The sequence below is a fragment of the Esox lucius genome, chromosome 22, assembly GCF_011004845.1.
Source record: "Esox lucius isolate fEsoLuc1 chromosome 22, fEsoLuc1.pri, whole genome shotgun sequence".
In the NCBI taxonomy this organism is placed as follows: domain Eukaryota; kingdom Metazoa; phylum Chordata; class Actinopteri; order Esociformes; family Esocidae; genus Esox; species Esox lucius.
The window spans coordinates 9,813,532-9,837,205 of record NC_047590.1 but is presented as its reverse complement, the minus strand read 5'-3'; the positions used below and the strand labels follow the sequence as shown (position 1 = coordinate 9,837,205).

The following is a 23,674-nucleotide window of genomic DNA, read 5'->3' as shown; positions in this document are numbered from 1 at the left end:
GAGGGAGGAGACAGAATAGGAGGAACTAGCCAGAGGAGGAAGACAGACAGGGCTGGCAACCCCACTGACCTCTCATTGGTTTCCCCTTCGCCCTCCTGGGTCACGTCAACACAGAACAAGGAGAAGGGAGCAGAGGAAGAAAGCGGAATGAGGGAAAGATCAGAGGCCTGGGAGGAAAAACTCCATGTACTTTAAGAAGGCCATCGTGTCAGATGTACAATTCACAGCGGTTGTCAATAATTTAAAGTTTAAACTTCTGGCTTATAGTTCAAACATGTGCTGTGTATGGAGTTTGATAGAGAGTAATTATGACATTGGACAGTGTGTGTGCGCGCGCATGTGCACGTGCGTTTGCACACGTGTCCTACCTTGGCTATGGGGGAACGAGTTATTTAGCTGCTCCATGACTTCCTCCAGCCCTAATGCATCTTGGGACGGACTCGACAGCTCATCGTCACCTACAACAGAAAGTGGATATTCCCACCAGATTAAGACAGTGTCTTGGGTGACAAGACAATATGTTTAAAACAAACCTCCTTTTGTAACCAGCATACAAGCCGTGGTATCACAGAAAAGGACATCCTTTTTACCACCAGACTGTGTAGTCACACAAAAGAAACAACGTAGTTACAACTCCACATCATTAGAAAAAAGTCCCGTTCCGGTCTCACCCATGGTGTCAGTGGTTTGGCTGCCGGCCACACGCATCAGAGGCAGGCTGTTGTCGGAGCGCTGGGACGAGGTGGATGGAGAGGACAACGTTGTACCATTCACCCTGGAGTCCGTCTGAAGAGAGAAACACGCGTATAACTCGCCACCATCGTGAAATCCTGTCAACAGCTTTCCCGCTCTGAATGACATTTTACTAACAGGCCTCCTACTCTTTGGCAATAGCCACAAAATGGCGTTCAAACACATGACCATGACCGCGGCCAATCACAGCGACGGAACACAACAGGAAAACGTGACGCGCAAACAGATCAGGGGGAAAGTCCATTGTTTTCGACCTGTTCCAGTAGCTGTCTGAGGCGGTGTAGCTGGGACTCCAGCTGTTTGTTATGGTCCTCCAGGATCTGCATGCGGGCCTCCAGCCGTCCTTTGTGTTGCCGGAGCAGCTTAGCCTCAGCAATCAGCTCGGCGTCCCGCGGGCTCTGGGGCGACACGGGCAGCATCTCTGGGGGCGACGGGAGCGGGGACAGACCCCTGTGGTCGTGGGCCTTCTTCAACTTGTCGTACTCCGCCTGCAGCTTCCTGAAGGTGGAAGACGGTCACAGAGTGTGTTACCGAGGGCTTCAACCGTGACGCGCGTCTCTGTGTATGGGTGTGTGTGTGTGTGTGCGTGCGCGCATCAATGGGCTGCGCTCGCTTCCTCCATCCCCGACTCACCTGTTTTCCGACTCCAGGTCGTTGAGCACTCTCTCCAGTTCGCCCTTCTCCTCGCTCTCCATGGAGATGAGGATCTGGGCGGGGCTGCGCGGCTGGCTGGGTGGGGAGCCCTGGTTCAGGCTCTGACAGTAGTGCTGAATCAACAGGTGTTCATCATCACTACAGTGCGACACAGAGGGATAGAGAGGGAGTCAACGGGCTTGCAGGCACACAAGCCCTCATCGTCAGTGCAACGCTAGGCTAGAGAGAGCGGGAGGGAGACGGGCCAAAGCTCTAGTTAGGTAGGCGCCACCCACCACAGACCTGTGTTGATTTATCCACTCTGAGGTTATCATGAATCATCTGTGCTCATGATGGCTAGCGAAATGGAGAATGTAATGGGATGGTTTAAATTCAACATATCCAGCCTCTTTTTCAGAGATGTGCTGAGGAGAATCATTTCTCTAGCTCTCTCCCTCTCTCTCAATCTCTTGCACTCTGAGCAAGAACTGGGTACAGAGCACAATGAAGGATTGGGGGAAGATTTTCCACACACTATACCTGACTTGGGCTACTTGACTTGGATGGTTCGTTAAGCATGGTCTACAGAAGACCAACCTACGAACTAATAAAGTATTTACTGCAACTCTGTCAACATGCCAACGGTTCATCAGGGTTAACTAAAAGGACTGGCTGGTTAGTACACTGTTCAGAGTCTTTCCTTCTCCCCTACAGTCAGATGATTTTAAGGAAGTTGAATTTACCAATGCATCAGCTGTTCCTATACATTTCCAGTCATTGCGTCAACACAGGTTTGTAACTATGCAAACGCATGATGGCAGCTTTCTTCAAACACAGAAAAATACAAAGGTTATTCACAACTTCATCTGACTGGAGAAATAGATGAAGAGTGAATTGCCAAAATTACAAACGACTCCTTTGAGTATTTAAACTAAACCTAAACCCTTTGAAGACAACAACTCCTGGGGTGCCAGTCCCCATCTGTTGTAGACATAAACATCTAAAAGAGACGTTGCTCAGACAGACAGCAAATTACGAGGTAAAATGTTTCAGATGCCAAATCAGAACAATCAAGCCAATCAAGCAGCAAAATGTAAAGAAGGAGGTGGGCTCACATGCTTTCATTGGGTGAGATACTGTCATTCAGATAAGATCCATTACGGTTCTCCATTTCAGCTAACCTGTGGGGGGAAGACATTCATTTTAGTAAGCTAGTCACATTTAAAGGCCTGTGAATATTTACCACGCACACCAAATCAGGTGTGCCTGGTAGTCCGATGAATCAATGTTGTTATAACAACGGTTCAGTCTCAGCCTAATAGTCTTGCCTTTGTGTGTTGTTGAAAGCACCAGTTACAATTGTCTGACTCTTGCCTTCTCTTAAATAACCTGTATGGGCTTATAACAGGTCTCAAGTGAACTGATTTAATCCTGGTGTTAAGAATGTATCATCTCCCAACAATACCTTCTAGATGAGGTTTAGAATGGACACTTTTTTCCTGAAAAATCTTAAATTGTAATTTGCTCAGCCACACAAATACCCTGCAGTTAGCCTGTAGGCATGTCTCAGATTCAGAGCCATGGCATGATACATCTGTGTAGTACAGGCACCAGACACACACACACACACAGACACAGACACATACACACAGACACACACACAGGTAATTGTTTACCTTCAAGATTATTAGAAATGTTTTGATGTGGTTCTCTCAGTTGGCTACTCAAACAATAAGGCATGAGGGTCGAGGTCCCCTACTGCTGTTTTAAACCGTTTGCCAGCACATTTAAGAAAACATTTTGGAATATGGTCTCATATACCCTGGCTTGGAGCCAATCAGTATTCTGGTTTGGACCACCCAGATTAATACATATTCACTGTATACAATGAAGCAATGGTTTTTCAGATGTTTTTTTTTTATAGCTCTGTAGCCTACAGCAAGCAACTGATTCAAAGTAATTATAAAAACCAGATCATCAAATCTTTTCATCTGTTTTATTTTTTTGTAGCCTGCAACGTTAGATGAGGTTCTGCGTGTTGTTTCACATCAATTGTTTTGCACTGTTTTAACTGAGAACGTTATTACAGTAAGGTGATTAAAGTATTACAGTAAGGATAAAATATACAGTAGTTTAATGAAATGAGACCTATGCAGCATAAATCATCTCTATCGTTTTGCTCCACAAAGTCTCATTTTCATTTGAAATACACCGATCTAGATAAATAAAGGTAAAAGGATTTGATTTATTTTTCTGTCAGCCCCGTGTGGTTCCCCTGGTAGAGAATGGGGCTGAATCCAAGGGTTGTCGCCTCCACCAGTAAGCATAAGAGGTATGAAACATGAATGAATCATTAACCTGTTCAAACAGAAATAACAGTTACTTCTATTTTTACATGCAACTAACTTGAACGCTTATGTGCCTCACTCTCGTAGCACACAGACAGCCTCCAGTTGACACCACATACACCACACACTCACCTCACACCACACACACCACACACTCACCTCACACCACACACTCACCTCACACCACACACACCACACACTCACCTCACACCACACACTCACCTCACACCACACACACTCACCTCACACCACACACTCACCTCACACCACACACACCACACACTCACCTCACACCACACACACCACACACTCACACCACACACTCACCTCACACCACACACACCACACACTCACCTCACACCACACACTCACCTCACACCACACACACCACACACTCACCTCACACCACACACTCACCTCACACCACACACACCACACACTCACCTCACACCACACACACCATGCCCAAACTTGGGAGGGTGGACAAACTAATAAGTGATGGCAGTTCGGCAGGCAAGACGTATGTGTGAATAATGTGACAATGGTGATTTTGCAGCATAGATCAATGGTAGGCAAATAGATTCAGCAGTGCGCTCGTTAATAATTTTTTGGATCATTTGAATACAGTATTGAACTGAGCACAATGGCAAACGGGCCTAAACAAAGCCCAAAAAGAGATAGCACTTCAAAATAAGTCAGTTTCATACCTTGATTACATTGAGACACGATCACATAATTTATGTTCTTTGTGGCTTCGCAACAGATTTCCTATATTTCTAATACCACTTACAGCTGTATTACAGGTGACATGTGTCTTTTTTTTATACTAAAATCTAAATAATAAAACTTAAATAACAAACTGAAGACTTCATCACATAGTTTTCTGTTTGAAAGCCCGTTCCCACCCATAGACTGAGACGCCGCCTCGATGGCCTCCAGTGGAGCCAACAATCACCCCGTGGTAACAGACACCCCTTGCCCCCCCCCCCCCCCATATCTCAGCAGGGCTGAAACGGACCCCAGTTCTCTTCACACAGTGTTTGACCAGAGAAACACGAGCCCTGATGCACTGTGGAGGGATTAAGGAGTCATTTCAGGAGTTGCATTCCACTCATTTTATTGCCGTTTGCACAGAGGGAGCAGCACTGACTTTATTGTTAGCGGGTAATTCACAGCCAGCCACATGACTCTGGACTGAATACCTTGTTACAGGCCCCGGGCACACACAGCTACAGAGAGCTCAGTAAATAAAGGGGAGAAGAAAAGTGGCCATTGTGTAGGAATGCATACGAACACCTGGTTGAACCTAGGTCTGAAGGTCAACACTCAGTTTGTTCACTCAGTCAGAGACTCTCAAGACACACAGTCCCTCTAATGTCAGTCAGTCAGTAGACGACTGACAGATTCCCGCTATGTTACTATATCTCAGTGGTTTGAAAACTTCCAGTGGTTTTTCACCTTACCGACTTGCGTAATGCTCGATGCGCGAATGGGTGTCGTCGTGAGAGAGCTGGGGGGAGGACGCTGGCCTAGAGACAGGAACAGAACAGGACAGAGGAGAAGACGGAGAGAGACACAGGGAGAAAGAGAGAGACAGACACACAAAACCCCAAACATGTCAGATGATATAATCCAGTGGAAACTCACGTCAACACTATGGCACTGTATCCCTGCGGAGTTATTCATTCACTGTGACGGGGTGACAGGCTGAGGAGGTGACAGGGTGATGAGGTGACAGGGTGAGGAGGTGACAGGGTGAGGAGGTGACAGGGTGAGGACAGGCCACAGGACAAAGGATGACAGGGTGGGAGGTGTGTTAGTGGGCTTAATGGCTGAAGCACACCAAAGGGACATGAACACTGACAAACACAGTGCGTGTGTATGTGCCCGTGTGTGTGTGTGTCTGTGTTCACAAACGGCGTATCTTAATTTGTGCTAGATAAACACAGCTGGAAAATAATCCTGCAGCTACAGGAAGCGTGAATTGTTATGAGGGTTATAAATTACTGGACATTCTTGTTGGGGTTGGCGTGGGGGGGGGGGGCACTGAACGGGGTGTGTGTGTTTGTGTGCGTAGTCCTGAGAAGGGGTGTATGTGTGTGTGTGTGGTACTCACTCATGCTCTACAGGCCAGAAGTTGATCAGAGTAACAGGACTGAAAGACAAGAGAGGTGAGATGAGGACAGAGCAGCAGGAGTACGAGGGCGACACCCACATGACGAGCAGAGAGGAGGAGCCACCTGAACAGGTACACACACACACACACTCAAACGCGCGCACACACGCTATATAGATACATCTTCACTATCACTCCCACACACACTTTACAGACACATATTCACAATCAACGACCCCCCCACCCCACACACACACTTCACATATACATCACTAACATTCCCACACACACACTTTACAGTTCCATCTACTATCAGCCACACAGTCTGTTCCAAGTTTGTGAGAGAAGCTACTGCCCTGCAATGTGGGGGCGCGCTACTGTGTGTATGGGTGAACATGTGTCCATGGATTAGGAATTAGTCATACATGTACATTCCAACATATGAAAGATGGTAGAATGGCGTTTAGAAACCGTATGGTTCAAACGTTGGAACCCTGAATGCAGATTGTCTGAAAGCCTGGTATATGAGACCATGTGGAGGACTTCTACTGTGCCTGGTGACTAGTTTAAAACAGCTATAAGGATCCAGGCTGTGTGTTATATGGACAATATACCACAGCTAAAGGCAGGATCCAGACTTTGTGTTGTATGGACAATATATCACAGCTATGGGCAGGATCCAGGCTTTGTGTTGTATGGCCAATATACCACAGCTAAGGGCAGGATCCAGGCTTTGTGTTGTATGGACAATATACCAAAGCTAAGGGCAGGATCCAGGCTTTGTATCGTGTCATACCTGAGAACAACCCATAGCTGTGGTATATTGGCCATACAGTACACCCCCTCCCCTTTGTCTGTGTCGGTGAAACAGAACCTAGCACCGAACCCTGAAAAGGAATAGACCAGACTTGTCTTCATGCATGTTTGAACACATACACACACACACAGCAGAGCACACAGACACACACGCCGACACTCACAAGTATGTCCTGACATCAAACAAGCCCCACTGAATGTATTAGAGCAAGAAAAAATTAATCATCCACACACACTGAATTTCACCCAGTAAAGAAACAAGGCCAAGGACAATTAGACACACACACACACACACACAACATATACAGTACTGTGCAAAAGTCTTAGATAAATCAAAGTCGAACTAAGGCCAATTATGTGGGTAGTAAGTGTTTTAATTATAATGTATTTTATATATAATATATTTAAATACATATTTATACATACATGAATATTATATATACAGCTCCGGAAAAAATTAAGAGACCACTGCACCTTTTTCTTTTCTTTCAAAAAAAAAAATAAAAGAAAAAAAGGAAGGTTTTGAGTGAGGAACAGAAGGGTTAAAATTAAGAGACCACTGCAAATTGAACGCTTCTGTTCCTCACTCAAAACTTTCCTTTTTTTTTTGACTTTTTTGGAAAGAAAAGAAAAAGGTGCAGTGGTCTCTTAATTTCTTCTGGACCTGTACATATATGTGTATTTTTTTTTTTTTACACAAATAAACACTTAAAATGCACAACCAAATAAATGACTTCAGTTTGACTTTCAGGTGCCTAAAAAAAACCTTTGCACACCACACTTAAACACACACTCCTGATAAGACACACTCGTTGTTTTTAGTGTGCATACTCGGCTGGCTGAGGATTTCTCTCCATTTCTCTATGATTCTTCAAACAGCAAGTGTGAGCTCTGTGTGTTCAGGAGGTAATAGGTGAAGAGATGGCTGAATACATGCCTGCAGGCCTATACTACATTAATTGTTTAGATTCTTGGCTTTGATTATATCGCCAGTCAAAGGGATGGAGAGTGAGTGTGTGTGTGTGTGTGTGTGTGTGTCAGGACTCACGTCTCCATGTTGTCTCCCTCCAGGATGGTCTGAACGGGTAGGTAGCCCATGCGGGGGTGCTTAGCGAAGTATCGCTTGGTCCTGAATTTGTTCTTCAGCACCTTGGCAAAGTCTCGCACGTCCTCCCCAGACGTCGTCTGGAGCATGGCACAAAGACAACGTTGTTCACAGGCTGAATCTACAGGTCCACTCCACAGCCGGACACGCCCAAACACACACACACACACACACGCCCACCCACTCTGACACACACGTACAGCCTCAGTGATACGTGCGATTCAGGTTTATGTGACTGTTGTTAAATAGTATTTACAGTGTAACAACCACTTCAGACTGCCAGGAAAGAGACAGATTTACTGTATTTATACAGGTTCATGGGCCCAGTAAATACAGTTTTTCCCTTTATCTCATGTTACACAAAACACTACTTTAAAATTAAACGCACACATGTCCCACATTCAACCTCCCCCCTCCCGACTCCTCGCTGTTCTCTCAGTACAAAAAAAAAAGATCAAAACCATTAAAGAGCAACATTTTAATATTACAGATACAGGCTACAGTCGTTCTGAATGGGACTTCTGGCCTCAGTACTTGTGGTGTCTGTTGTGAACCTGTGAGTGTCGCCGACTTTGATTCGTCATCAAAGGGCAACTTACCGGTGTACAGTATTCCACCATCGGGTACTGCATCTTATGTCCTTTGGCCACACGGCCGGAGAAGAAGCAGCTCTGACAGATGTCATAGTTAAAGTGCTTTAAGCTTCGGTACCTGGGGAAATACGAGGACAGGGACAGACAAAAGGGGTTACGAAGAGACCGGCGGGCGAGGGGGTATAACTCTGACACCCTAGTAGAGAAGTGTACTCCATTTGGAAAAGCGGTTTAATATTCACCATGTTCATGTAGCTCAATAAAGAGCGACAAAGAAACAAACGGAGGGACGCGAAAAAGAGAAACTAGAAAGAGATGGGCAGAGAGAGAGAGAGAGGAGAGGAATGACGGAGAAAGAGAGAAACAGAGGGGGACAGGGGGGACCTGAGGGCGGGCCAGAGGAGCAGCTGTGTACCTGAAGCCGATGATAGGACACTCCTTGCAGATGTTGCACTTGGCCTGGTGTTTGGCCGTCTCCGCCGCCGCCACCCGGTGCAATACGGGCAGCCACACCATTGACTGAGGCTCCAGACGCATCCAGTCCAGAAACATGGCCGCCTCGAGCTCTGGCTTGTTATTGGCCTGTTAGATGGGGAAATAAATTAGTAACAGGCCAATCAGGAACACAGCGGCCTCTGGCTCTGGCTTGTTATTGGCCTTCTGAACAGGAAATTAATAAATAATCGACCAAATCAGGAGCATGGGCGGCCGCCTCAGGCTCTAGATTCTTAGGATAATAATGGAGGATCTACGGCAAGAGGAGAGGACTGACTAACAGGACAGACGGAGGAATCTATGGTCTATACTGTATACTGAGTGTGTGTGTGTGTATACTGTATATTCAGTATGAACAGTCCCTTAGGAAAGTATTCAGACCCCCTCACTTTATCCACATTTTGTTGTGTTATAGACTTCATTTTATTTATATATTTTTTTTTTATATCAATCTACACACAATAAACGACAATGCCCAAAAAAGACCAGCATTGTGTTGGCTGTGTGTTTTGGGTTGTTGTCATGCTGATGAGGTCCTGTGTTGTCACCCCAGTCTGAGGTCCTGTGTCCTCTGGATCAGGTTTTCCTCAAGGATCTCTGCATTTGCTCCATTCATCCTTCCATTAATTTTGACCAGTCACCCAGTCCTTGCCGCTGAGAAGTATCCCCATAGCATGAAGCTCCCACTACCATGCTTCACCCTAGGGTTGGTATTAGCCAGGTGATGAGAAGTACCTTGTTTTCACCAGATGTAAGCACTTTGCATTTAGGCCAAATTGTCAATTTTGTTCTCATTAGACAAAAGACTAAAGGATATTTTTCCTTTATGCTTACAGTCTGTAAGGCAGCATGTCATACGCATTTTACTAATGAGTGGCTTCCGCCTAGCCACTTTACCATCCAGACCTGATTGATGGAGTGCTCCATAGTTTTCCTTCTGGCACGTTCTCCCATCTCTGCAGAGAAACTCTGAAGGTTTGTTAGAGTGCCCAGTGGGTTCTAATCTATAACACAACAAAATGCGGAGAATGTGAAGGAGGCTGAATACCTTCCCAAAGGCACTGTACAGTCTATATACTGTTAAATTATGCATAGCATGATGTGTCTACACACTATTTGTGTGATTTGTATCCTAAAAGCTGTTCTCTTCTGGTCAGGACCATCAGGGTATTCTGTCCCACTCTACATATTCTCCGTGGACATATTTACTGTGGGAAACAGATGCCGTGGAGACTACAGAGAAGTGATTTCCAGCGGCTGACAGATGGGCCGTGCGTTACTGATAACCTTAGAGGAACCGGTTTGCTGCGCCCTAGACCTTCAGTACGCCTAGCGGACCAACAGATTATAAATCAGGTCTGATTCTAACTCGCGTCTTCCCAGAAGTCCACAGGCCCACGGACACCCTGGTCGTTTTATTTATGGGATTTTAAGAGTGCAATGTACTGCTGGTGTCCTGATCAACCATGCCAGCAGCATATCTTTTCCTGACTAAACACTTTTATCGAAAGCCGTTTTCCCGCGTCGGGGTGTGGTATTCCCTTTAAATGCATGTGTACCATGTGACTACAGCAGAGTTATAATGTCAGGTGGTTTATACATCTGTATGGGTATAACATCTGTATGAGTATCACATAACATCTGTATGAGTATCACATAACATTTGTAAGAGTATCACATAACATCCGCGTGATGACTACAGATAGAGTGCCACATACAAACTGGAAGCAGGAGCGGACACTGGGCTCGATGTTGGAGCCCCCAAATGAGGCCACCTCTCCCAGCTGTCGGGGGATCTGGATGGAGTCATGAAGGAGAAGACCCAGCCTGCGCTGGTCACAGAAACCCGTGGCACTGGCTACCTGCCTGAACATGACTGGAAGGGGGCAAGACAACGAGAGGGAGAACAGGAGGGGGGGAGGACACGGTGAGAGAGAAATTGAGAGAGAGAGAGACACAGAAAGATAGAGAGAGATGAAGGAAACATGAATACACAGATTTAAGCTCTGTGTAAGCTCAGTGACAGAACAGAGTGTGAACAGCTCTACCAGTACACGGAACCCGGACCTACGCATTCCAAGAGCCAGTCAGTCGGTTAATCTGGACAAGGCTGTTCCTACATGGTGTCGTTCCATTGTGTGTTCATGCCACAGCTTGTTAGGACAAACAGAAAACTCAGGACCTACATCTGTACTTGTCCTCCAGGTGTGCTTTGCAGAGAGAGATGATCCCAGTTTTAAAGGACAGAGTTCGGATTTTGCCACTTCTTCCACTGTAAAATCAACAGCAAATGAAATTAATTCGTAGGTACGAACATGTATCAGTATAGATTTCATGTATGTGCATTGGTGCCCGTGTTTCCGCGCGCGTGCGTGCGTTTGTACATACGTGTCGTATACGTTCAGCAGCCAGTTGAGACACATGTCGACACACAGCGGAACGTTGACCAGGTTGCCGTGCTGCTGGTCCAGCTTCTCGTAGAGACTGGTCAGGCACGTGCCCACCTGAACGATGTCCATCAACTGGTCATTCTGCTTCAGGCCGTGCTGCTCAAAGGCCTCACATGCCGCGGGCATTCCCAGGAGGTCCACTGGACAGGGGTAGGGGGGAGGTGTTAACCCGGATGGGTTTGCCAAATTCAAAATGAGGTAGTACAGGATGGAGACAGGGGGAGGAGAAGATAAATGGAGGATGAAGAGGAGCAGGAGGACACAGACGACAAAGAGAAAGTGGATGACGAAAGGGGTAGAGAGTAACCAGCGCAGGACGGTGGCTCTGCGATTGGGGTGGGGCACTTACGACAGAGAGCTTTCTGCAACCGTCTCAGCTTCATGGCCGTCCGGTACGCAGAGAAACGCACGTTGTTGAGGTCGGCTGCAGAGGGAGATGGGAGTCTCTGAGACAAAATCCACTGACCAGCCTTTCTACATCCATCATCAGACATTGCCCGCTACTTATGGAGCACTTCATTTGGCTTCCCTTGGGCGTTCACACTTGTGGTTACTCCATTGTACAGGGCAAATCTAATCAAGTGCATCTGAAATGGAACAGGTGCTACTTTCAATTTGACAAAGGACTGTCGGTCCACTGTGACCCAACGGGAGTCACTGTGACACGTTCAAACGGGAAACGCCCATCGGCGGGGACTGGCTGGCTGCTGCTTTGTGCCGACAGCTGATTGGATCTGCCCCGTACAATGACATAATAACAACTTGCACATGACAATTAACTTAAAAGGATGCGGGTGTCAGGGCGTTGTAACTTGTTCGATGGCCCGGGGAGACAAAACACATGGCACATTAAGGGCCCACTTGATCACTGGTTTGGGTCTCGTCTACGTCACTGTCCACGCCAGGCACAATTCCATAAGGAGTTGGCGAGACGGCCAAAGACACAAACTGGCAGAGAGTGTAGGGATGCCATTAATTTACAGCCGTCAGAGCAGACCTTAGTGTCTGAACCACGGGTTAGAAGGAATGCTGCCCCCGGGTCTGGTCCGGGGAGACTTCATTAGTTCTTACCAAGGGACTGGTAGAGCTCTGCCATCTTGGGATGGTCCCAGCATGTTGTCTGTGTCTGGTGGCTGGAAGCGGAGGACAATGCAGGTCAATACAATGTGCGCACACACACAGACACACAACGCAAACACACACCACAGGGGAGATGTGTTGATTGCAAACGGTACACAATGAATCTGTGTGTGAGTGTGAGTGTGTGTGCGTGTGGTGTGTTGGTTAATGTGTCTCAGGGTGCTGAAGCAGGACAAAGGGTACAGCACACGGTCAGACTCCGTGGACCACGTCAGACTCTACACCGCTCTGTGTGTGTGTGAATTGTGTTGGTTAATGCGTATGTGTGTGTGTTTGTGAATTGCGTTGGTTAATGCGTATGTGTGTGTGTGTGATTGTGAAGTGTGTCATTCAATGTGCACGCGTGTATGTGAGAAGTGTGTCGCGGCCTGTGTCACAGTGCGTAGCGGCCACTGATGGTGGCCGCTTTCCCAACAGCACTCAAGACTAAAACTCACAGCATGAACCTCCGTCTCCTTGGCCAAGAGGGCAGGCCTCCCTGCTGCCCCCACTGAAGGACGGCAGTGTAAAACTAGCTACCACCTCCCGTTTCACTTTCCATCTCTCCTTGTCCCTTCTCTCCACCTCCTTTCCACCTCTCCTCTCCTCCCCCTCTCCTCTTCTGCTGTGTCATGCACCCCTCACACCTCCTCGCAACTGCTAACGGCTCAAAGTAGATTGAATAAGTGTCGGTGTGACAAAGATAGGGTGTGAGTGGGTACAAGTGTGTATGAGTAAGGGAGTGTGTGTGTGTATATGAGTAAGCGTGTGTGTGTGTGTGTGTGTGTGTGTGTGGGTGTAGACGGGATGTGTCAGGGGGTTCAGGCAGAATGTCCTGTCAGTTTTTTCCCCATTGTATGCTGAGTAAGACCAGGCTGTTTATTGACACCGTGGTACTGGCACAGCCTGGTTATGACATGGTAATGTATGGCCAGGATTTCCATACACTCTCCTTGCTTTTGTGTCTCGGTGCAGGCATTGTCATCATAAATATAAAATGGCCCTTTTATTCTTTTCTCACCGAGGTCAAACGAGGCCAGCGCTACGCTACGTCGTTACGCCATTGTAGCCAACACAAAGCTTACATGAGTCCTTATAAAACGCTGATAGAAAAAGTACATGAGTACTACACTAAATAATCCCATCAAGCATTTCCAGGAAAACACTCCTCCTGTGTATTATAAAACCGTTTGTCAATTTTAAGGAGGTATATTTGTAATCATTGTCATGCTAAGATAAAATGCTCAACAGACTGTGAGAATTACAGTTTTTCCCCCAAAATAAGACCTGGATGGTTTAATTATCGCCATGTGAAATGTTAATCGTACTGTTGGACACAGTAAAGCCTTCATTCTGAAACTGGCTCCTTTGGCCCCAACCCTGATTTCAGGTCCACCTTAAACAAAGATCGATGTTAGGACATGATGATAATGAAGACTATTTGTCCCTATATTGCCATCTCTCCCACCCTCTCCCACACTCTCCCACCCTCTCCCACCCTCTCCCACACTCTCGCACCCTCTCTCCCTCCAAGACAGTCAACCAGCTGCTCTGTCGAAAATCTAAAATAACAGCAGTGATAATCCAGATATCCCTGTTATGCAAACTGTAGCTACTGTGCGACTAGAGCAATATGGCCCAGTGTGTGTGTGTGGCAGCACACTAGGCCAGAGCCATTCATTATTCAGTTTGTGTCCTTTCTGTGACCAGCAATCTGTGTTTCACATAAAGATGTCAACCTCTTTTAGGACGACCGGTCTGCATCCCTGCCTTCCTTCTGTCTGCCCGGGCACCTGTCTGTCAGCTCGTCTGTCTCTCTGTCCGCCAGCCTTTCTGTCTGTCGGCCCCTCTCATTCTCTGTCGGTTTGTCTGCCCTAACACAGTAGCTTCTCTTCTCCCTGCAACATGGTGAAGACGTTGTCCTGAGGGCCCGTTGGCAGCCCCGACGCCGATGTAAGTCTGCCGGTCTAAGTTCAGGGCCGGTTGTGGCCAGGTGCAGCGCAAGGTTCATTATTATCATGTGGTCCATGTTTCAAAGGCTTTGTTTTCCGTGTCCCTGCGGGGTCAAGCAGCCTACCATTTACCTGCTAATTATACAGCGGGAAAGAATGGAAGCTAATAGTAGCTTCTCCTGGTGGGGCTTGCCTTAATGAATCCTGAAGAAATTAACAAGGGTACGTCCTTGTTGAGTGGCTGCCTCGTAATAACCAATTTGCAAAGATGTTTTAAAGCAAATGTGTACAACAAGCAAGGCAGAGCCCAGGGCTTAGGCCAACCAAACGTCTGGTGAACTGTCCTGGTGGGCGGTGGGCAGCCATAGAGTATTGCCCAACCGGAGACCACACCCATGTCCACACACTTGGCAACCTCATTACTAAATGGTAATAGATCAATGGTCAGCAGTGAACGGTGGCATATGAGCGGGATACATCATGTACATAAAATCAAAACTTGCAACTAGCCTCACATACACACACAAGGCAAAGCACAAACACAAACACACACACACTTTACAAAACCCACCTTCCCATCAAAAGTTTGGGAAATTCTGGAATTACTAACAATCTAAAAACATGGAATTTCCATCAGGCCTTTTCTGAACAGAATGCTTCATTCTTTCCATACATTTGAGATGACATGTGCATCATGTATGAATTCTGCATTAATACTATAACTAGTTAATCTTTAACCCCATTTGTGCTATCATGTGCAGAATAATAAATAGCACATTACACAGTAAAAATTCTATACTAATGACAAAAAGTGTATGTTTAACCTCTTCCTGGGAATCATTAACGTCTACACACAAGCAAACGCACTTGATATATGATCCTTACACACACATACACCACTGAAGAATACTCAAACGTGCCTAGGCACATCATTGTCTTCCAAGCGGAGGTAAAAGAATAGAAAAGCAAGATATGTTTTAGATCTCTCACTCGAGCTCTATTTTGTAAGGGCAAGCACGCACGCGCGCCCACACACATTACACGCACCAAAACCTGCAGTCACATTTCTGCCAAAAAAATCTGCCGGACCCCAAATAATTGCTGCTTTATTTCGCGATTACAATAATGTCATCTAAAATGAACGGTACACTTAGTTTGGTACAAGTAAGGCATTCATATATGGTATTATAAAAAGCAGCATCCAGTTCTCCATTCAGTGCTGAGAAAGAGAATAACCTCATGATTAAACACAGACAGGTCGATTGGAAATGTTTTCCGCTGCTCAGCTCACTACCTTTTTGAGACCGTTTGCTAAAAAACATATATACATAATCAACGGCCCCTCTCGGTTTGAGAACACAAAAAATAGCGGAATACGATAAGCGTTAAATCACTGCCAATATCACCGTCGTTATCGCACCAAGGTGATGTTTACCCTCTGTGTGTGTGAAGGAATGCTCGACGGACGCCGTCACCGTGGCTGGACATTTTCAATTAAATAAAAACATACACCGATAATAATTAAATTATAGGAAATAATTAAATAAAAAGGGTGCGAAGCGAGCAGCATGACGACTACTCCTCAACACCCTCCATTACCCCAAAGATTCAGAGAATCATGTCTCGATACCGACTGGAGGGCCATAAACACCCCTGATCGTGTCGCCCTGGTGGGGGGACTGGAAGCTTTTGTGGTCCTTCCGAACACCTGCTGGGCTTGGCTAGCTTAGCTAACAGCTAAACACCAACACATCTGTGAGCTGCCGCCACTGGCTCTGTTGGTCGATCACTACACAAGAAGCCTGCCTGCCTCCTTTCACTGCGTCCTCTACTTGCCAGGCACGCCAACACATTCTCTCCGAACGGGCAGTAGTCGAATCTATCTTACTGCATTCGTTCTGCAGATGCATTGCCCCGCACTTACTTTCTTAGCTGCTCCCTCATCGCTTGCCGTTTTGATCGCAGATCCAAATTATATTTAGAAAAGCCCACCAAAAACGGCGGATTCCGAACCGGGGTGATTATCCTCGAACCGTCCTCTGTTTGAGAAAACGTCCGATCTAGCTGTGTTCCGTTCCCGCAAGCAGTTCGCAGGGGCTGGCTGTACTGGCCAGACTAGGAGGAGCTATGCTTTCTGCTTCCTCCCTTCCCCCATTCTATTCAATAAGGAGCTCTCTCCACTCTCAGCTGAGAGGAGAAATGTTTTACTCTCCTGAATGAGGAGAGGAGAAAGAGGTTTTTTCAGGGCAAGGACTTAAGAGTTTATAAAGTTCACCTACACCGATTCGTTTTCAGCTATTCCCATGTTAAAATACAGTGGATGTAAAAAGTCTACACACCCCTGTTAAAATGCCAGGTTCTTGTGATGTAAAAGAATGAGACAAAGATAAATCATGTCAGAACGTTTTCCACCTTTAATGTGACCTATAACTGAACAATTCAATTGAAAAACAAACTGACATTTCTGAGGGGGAAAAATAAAAAACGCACAATAACCTGGTTGCATAAGTGTGCACACCCTTAAACTAATACTTTGTTGAAGCACCTTTTGATTTTATTACAGCACTCAGTCTTTTTGTTTAGGAGTGGCAATATTTGCCCACTCTTCTTTGCAAAAGCGCTCCAAATGTGTCAGATTGCGAGGACATCTCCTGTGCACCTCACAGATGTTCAATTGGATTCAGGTCTGGGGTCTGGCTGGGCCATTCCAAAATGTTAATCTTCTTCTGGTGAAGCCATGCGTTTGTGGTTTTGGATGTGTGCTTTGGGTCATTGTCGTGCTGAAAGGTGAACTTCATCTTCAGCTTTCTAACGGACACCTGAAGGTTTTGTGCCAAAATTGCCTGGTATTTGGAACTGTTCATAATTCCCTCCAGCTGAAGCAAAACAGCCCCAAAGCATGATGCTGCCACCACCATGCTTCACTGTGGGTATGGTGTTCTTTGGGTGATGTACAGTGTTGTTTTTGCGCCAAACATACCTTTTGGAATTATGGCCAAAAAGTTAAACCTTGGTTTCATCAGACCATAACACATTTTCCCACGTGCTTTTGGGGGACTTGATGTTTGTTTTTGCAAATTTCAGCCTCGCTTGAATGTTTTTCTTTGTAAGAAAAGGTTGTCTTGCCACCCTACCCTATAGCTCATTCATATGAAGATTACAGGAGATTGTTGTCACATGTTGCACCCAGCCAGTACTTGCCAGAAATTTCTACAGTTCCTTTAATGTTGCTGTAGGCCTCTTGGAAGCTCTCTGTGAACCATGGCTTTTGCTCTAAGATGCAACTACGAAAATGTCAGGAAATCCTACTAGAACAGCTGAACTTTATTTGTGATTAATCAGAGTCACTTTTAATGATGGCAGGTGTGTAATGACTTCTATTTAACATGAGTTTGAATGTGATTGGTTCATTCTGAACACAGCCACATCCCCAGTTATAAGGGGGTGTAAAGCCTTGGACATAGTAAGCAACCAGGTTATTGTACGAGCAACCAGTTTTTGTAAGGTTTTTATTTAATTGTTTTCCCCCCCGAAGATTTCAGTTAGTTTTTCAATTGAATTGTTCACATTATAGGTCACATTATATATATAACATTTCTGACATGATATATCTTTGTCTCATTCTTTTACATCACAAAAACCAGGCATTTTAACAGGGGTGTGTAAACTTTTTATATCCACTGTATACTATACCACACTTTTTCAAACTACCAACACAGTTGACTTAATTATTGTCCTATTATCCTAAAGTTCATAGACTAAATACGAGACAGAATGTTTAATTTAGGTTATTAAACAAAAACGGTATCAAGGGAATTGTGTGGGTGGAATGCTGAAATAAATGCAGTGTTGCCTACTTCACCCTCATTTTCATTATTTTTTGCTAAGAAAACAGAGTAGTTCCAGTGGTCCCTAGATTAGAACATTGGGGAAAAAGTATACTCCTGAAAACACTACCTGGACCTTTACTCTTTCTACCACGTACTGCAAAATGAAGGTTAATTATCAGTTCAATTCAGGCCAACTGGCGTTAAGGCCAGTCAGCTAACCGCCCATGCAGCCAATCTGGGTGCTCTATCTGACAGACCTAGGTGTTAAGTCACAGGCCTCAGCACCGAGTTCTGACTGGGTAGCACTATAGTGGACAGACCTAGGTGTTAAGTCACGGGCCTCAGCACCGAGTTCTGACTGGGTAGCACTATAGTGGACAGACCTAGGTGTTAAGTCACAGGCCTCAGCACCGAGTTCTGACTGGGTAGCACTATAGTGGACAGACCTAGGTGTTAAGTCACAGGCCTCAATGTCATGTTCTGACACCAGAGATACTCTTCCTGGGATGATTGAGGAAGACCAGGAACTTCCCAAATCATCTTTGCTCCAGCCCGCCCCAAGGTAGGGCCGCTATCACCAACCCAGAACGTCCACTACACTGCATCTGCAAGGGTATCAGGAGCGTCATCTCCCCTCAGGTTGCCGAGCTGCTTCACTGACTGACATCCATCTTCAACCCAAAGGTCCGTTCTGCCCCCTGGTCACACCAATATCTGCTTCCCCCTCTGCCAGAGCATCAACATGTCCTACTTAAGGACACTCCCACTCCAGTTGTGGAGCCACAGTCATGAGGCCCGCGGTAAGTAACCCTGTGAGGTCAGGAGTCAGATCTGCTTTCAGGTTCTCAGCCAGGCCCTACGTTAGCAGCTCTAGGGTCCCAGCCTCAGCCAGTCTGCTACCAACTGTCCCCAGGCCTATATGTTCTAAGATCCCCTTCTCCACCATGTCCTAAGTTCTCCGCCCCATTAAATCTGACCTCCACTGGTCAATAGCCCCTAGCTTCAGCTGGTCGGCAGTGACCTTCCCTAATATCTCAACCGTGTCCTAGGCTGAAACGTCCCTTAGCCACCTCTAGTTTGTATGTTAACACAGACTTAAATCAGCAGTTCCTTTAGCTTTACGTGCAATGAATAATACGGTACCATTTAGCAGGAACATTTTGGGGAGGCTGTAAGAAAGGCCCATCAGCCCGTCCAACCAATCAGGCTGTCTGGACGCACACCAGGGATCTGCCCTGTACACTTCCAGTAAGCACGTCTGCCCTATTAGCCAAGAGAATAACTGTTTTGATGCGGACAGACAATTCACATGCTGGTTTTTCCTGCCCGAAGAGCCGCGCCTCCATTAGAATAATCACATAAAGTATCATCATTCACAGCCGACCGCTCAGACTGCTCCAACGACCAACGGAATCAGGACCACACACTCTCCTGTGTAATTCAAACAACCTCGGGATGCGGACCAGGTGAGACAGACTGTCTGTGTATGTGTGTGTTAGTAATCTGTGAACAGTATATTATTCCAGTTTTATCCAACAGATACAACATGCGAGCTAATAGCAGCTAACTAATGGCATAGTAGATGTAGAGTATGTTAGTATGTTGGTGTAGTTAGGCCGGAGGGACTAGTGAGTAAGAAATGTGTAGTGTTACAGTAACTGTGGTGTGTGTCGGTAGTGTGTGTGAATGTGTGTGTGTGAGTCACAGTGTCCTGCGCTGTGCTGTCACTCACTCATAGAGGGTCTGGGTCAGGTCTTCTGGTGTTTTCTCTCTGTGTACGGAGAGGAACAGCTGTCACTCTCTCACACTCCCCCCCCCCCCCCAGTGCTCATATTCTCTCTCCCACTCACGCCTGTACTCTCTCACTCATTCTCTCTCTCTGTTCCTCCAACACATGTTATAAAAGTGACTGCACCACTGGACATGCTTTGTTGTTAAAGTAAAGCAGCGACACCGTGTTAATACATCCAATTACACTTGGACTTGATGCGATACACACACACACACACACACACACACACACACACAGACAATCAGGAACTCAATGTCACAATGCCTTATCTGCACCACAGTGCTTTACATCCAGTGACATTAAATGCCAAACAAGCGCAAAAGAACTCTTGCTGCTTCCCTTTCCAACCAAGACGCGTGAACAGAAAAGCAAGCTGCAGATTCAGACACTCATTGTGGACAATGGAAGAGGACTTCCAAAAAAGTTGTTAAATCTCTTCACTAAACCCACAGTCAGAGGGAGTTTCAGAGGACAGAATGAAGCAGAGATCAAGAAGGAACTACTGATTAAAAAATATCTGGATATTACAAGTCTGCTATAAAGGATTATAGACTTAAAAAAGTACAAATCTACTGCAGCTATGTTAGGAGTAGGACTAGTAGCACCACAGACAGAAAAGCAGGCTGTTAAACCAGCAGAAATCGTTCATTCATACAGTATACTAACAAGGTGTTAGATTATGAATAGAGAATGGAGAGCAACTGTAGAATGTTGTTTTTAAAGGATCAGGGCAGTTTTCTGAAGTAAATGTGAGCCTTAGGTTAGCAACAATCTATACATTTATTGATTGAAGAGCACCAGTGAGGCATCTTAGTGGTGGTGGTGGGGGGGGGGGTGAGGTCATGTTAGGACTTGCTGGATTCTACTGTGTTATGTTATCCAAGTTATTGCAGTATTTCAAAGGAAACATGCTCACTCAATATTGTTGTTAGGTTGAGTTAATCAAGGCAGAACAAACAGCAGAAAACCTCCAACTGGATGGGACATACTTACTTGATATAGTAGGGTACGTTGTTAGGTGACACCGCCTGCTCAATTGGACCTTGGACCGAACCTGTGGGCCGACCGAGAAGTGGTTATGTACTACATCATAAGGGTTTTGCTCTTATGAGACTAGATTGTGTAATTTTTTTTTGTTGTCAAAACACACTCAGTTTGTATGTCGTTAGTTCATGTCTAATGTTAGCATGTTATTATTTCTTCTTTTATCTAGAGTGTGTATCAGAGGGACACTAGCTGTCAACATGGCTGGACTGCAAATGTACAATGCCTCTTTGACCTGGCTGATAGATTACGCCGCATTGGAGTTGAAACGGACCAAAACTCACCACGCACAGAGCCAAAGTCCCTATGAGCATCTGTCAGCTGCTTCAGATGATCTTTGATGGAGATCTGAGGACAGAGGAGAACCAAGGGAGAAAGGATGTCAGAGGAGGAGCTGAGAAAATAGAGAGGAAGTGGATGAGGAGGAGGTGGGAGGGGAAAAAAACGAGAGAAAGGGAAGATTAAAGATGGGGAGGGGAAGGAGAGGAGGGAAGGAGAAGAGGAGAGATGGGAGGGGAGGTGTTCTGTAGAAAGGGAACAGAGAATGGAGGATGAAGGATTGAGTAATGATATAACACCCACAGGAACAGACAGAGACAGACACACAGAGGACAGATAGGAAGAGAGACAAATAGGAACAGACAGATACAGACAGGACAGGCAGACAGGAAGAAACAGGGACATAGAGGACAAGACACAAACAGACAGATAGACAAAGGAAGAGTCAAGGACACAGACGACAGACAGGGACAGACAGGAACAGACAGACAGGGACAGACAGAGACGTAAAAGGACAGACAGGAGCAGAGCGAGACAGTCACGACCGACCTGACAGATATGAACACACCAGTATATGATTAAAGCTGTGTGGTATGACGTGATATGGCGACCGTGGAGTAGCCGGGCCAAGCGGTGACGGACTGTGACTAAGCATGCCTGTTATCTAACAGCAGACTACAAAACAGAGCTCCGGCTGGTCTTGGCGTCAGGCTGGCCAGCCGTACATTTTGTCCTCTGCAGGCCGTCCTGACCATGTGGACGCATGCTGACTAGGACTCACGGAAATGGATCATGTCCTACAGACGATGAAATGTTGATGCCATGCGTAGTGTTATTGTGTGTGTGTGTGTGAGTGTGTTTTTCGAAGTGCGGTGCCTGGGTACATGCGAGCACCCACGTAGTAGCGCAGCGTTCGACGGTATGAAGTGACGCTACTCAACAAGAGCGCACGGCGTGATGGACTGTGGCTCTGGGATGTCCGGAGCAATGGTAGGACAGCAACACTGTACGGACCAGTCTAATGGAGGGGTGACACTGGATGAGGACGGGAACCCCGACCCTACCATTACCTGAGATACATCCCCCAACTCATCCACCGACACGCGACCCCTTGAGCTTTTACACGTTTCCATGGAAACCTGATGATGATGATGATAGTGGGTCACAACAAACAAGAGAGTGAATTTGGTTGCGATTGTCTCCACACAGAACAGTCTCCAGGCCAGTCGGGTCTGTCCTCCGACGGTTGGATCTTTTTTACGTGTGTAAAGAGGGGGACAGTTGAGCAAACGATTGTCCTCGGCGATGGAGTAGGACTGATTAGCGACCCTGTTGCCGCGACCTGTCAGCGAGGTCTCAGTCACCTCAAACGCCTTTCAACGGAGGTGACGGATGTCAGCAGGAACAGCTGGCATGCTGGGGCGGTGTGTGTGTGTGTGTGTTTATGTGTGTGTGTGTGAGGTACCGTATGGTCCTGTCTCCAGGTGGCCATCTCCTTTACATTCCTCTCTACCCCCCCCCCCCCCGCTGCCTCTTCCTTTGCCCATCCCTCCCTCCCCCTCTCCATCCCCCTCTTCATGCTTTCATCTCAGCTGTCGGTATGTTGTCAGCACCGCAGAGAGCTCTCGGGGAGGGAGGGGGAGTGGTCTCCGTGGGGGAGGAAAAGCGTCAGTCAGGTGGATTATTTGGTGTGAGAACAATAACAGCGCACTCACACACACACACACACTCACAGACACACACACACACACTCACACCCCCAGACACACACCCCCACAGAGCTCTCATCAGCAACATCATCCTCCCCGGTGGTGTCTCTACAGGATCTCTTGGTCTGCAGGTGGCAATGATTCCCACTGTCTTCATTAGACCCCGGAGCACCTGACTGCCGTGCTCGTGAAGAACATTCTGGATGGGTTAATTCCCAGGTCCTCCCGGATGGATGTGACATGTGTTGTTGTACATCCATACAGCTGTTACTGATGTTTTGTGTTGAATTGGTGCGTTTGTGTGCATGACTGTGTGTGTGTGTGTGTGTGTCTCAGCATGCAAACCTGCAGCAGCCTCCAGCGTGTGTTGAGGTGGTTCAGTCTGTCCACGTTGGGCTGGGAGAGGACGAGGTCGGGGGGGCCAAAGGTAGAGGCCAGGTTGTTGACGCGACTTACGTCGTCTTTGATAGGAGCTATCTCCTCCTGGAACGCCTGTGGAAAGGAATACACGCACACACACACACACACAAAGAAACAGCGGCGCTAAATTCACCCACCAATTATTGGAACATCATTCACTCCTCAGGGAGAACACACTGTGCCCTCTAAATCATAAGCTAGGAACAGACGCGTGTGTGCA

At 46.6% G+C, this 23,674-nt stretch overlaps 1 protein-coding gene across 6 annotated transcripts in view; it reads right to left on the bottom strand.

Moving 5' to 3' along the window:
- Positions 1-23,674, bottom strand: part of dmd (dystrophin) — a 171,962-nt gene that overhangs the window by 1,822 nt on the left and 146,466 nt on the right. For 3 of the 6 annotated variants that reach the window (XM_034289748.1, XM_034289749.1, XM_029116727.2), the window contains 20 exons: positions 23,380-23,526; positions 22,396-22,464; positions 21,331-21,394; positions 20,996-21,056; positions 19,943-19,981; positions 12,381-12,442; positions 11,659-11,733; positions 11,248-11,449; positions 11,046-11,131; positions 10,578-10,735; positions 8,780-8,946; positions 8,371-8,482; positions 7,715-7,851; positions 5,851-5,889; positions 5,198-5,263; positions 2,502-2,567; positions 1,387-1,545; positions 1,008-1,251; positions 672-786; positions 369-458 (listed from right to left, as the gene is read on the bottom strand). In XM_034289748.1, the coding sequence (XP_034145639.1) occupies positions 369-458; positions 672-786; positions 1,008-1,251; positions 1,387-1,545; positions 2,502-2,567; positions 5,198-5,263; positions 5,851-5,889; positions 7,715-7,851; positions 8,371-8,482; positions 8,780-8,946; positions 10,578-10,735; positions 11,046-11,131; positions 11,248-11,449; positions 11,659-11,733; positions 12,381-12,442; positions 19,943-19,981; positions 20,996-21,056; positions 21,331-21,394; positions 22,396-22,464; positions 23,380-23,526 (2,158 nt within the window). Of the gene's footprint in view, positions 1-368; positions 459-671; positions 787-1,007; positions 1,252-1,386; positions 1,546-2,501; positions 2,568-5,197; positions 5,264-5,850; positions 5,890-7,714; positions 7,852-8,370; positions 8,483-8,779; positions 8,947-10,577; positions 10,736-11,045; positions 11,132-11,247; positions 11,450-11,658; positions 11,734-12,380; positions 12,443-16,304; positions 16,517-19,942; positions 19,982-20,995; positions 21,057-21,330; positions 21,395-22,395; positions 22,465-23,379; positions 23,527-23,674 lie in introns of those variants that run through there. The other 3 variants (XM_029116732.2, XM_029116730.2, XM_029116731.2) reach the window with 3 other exon arrangements.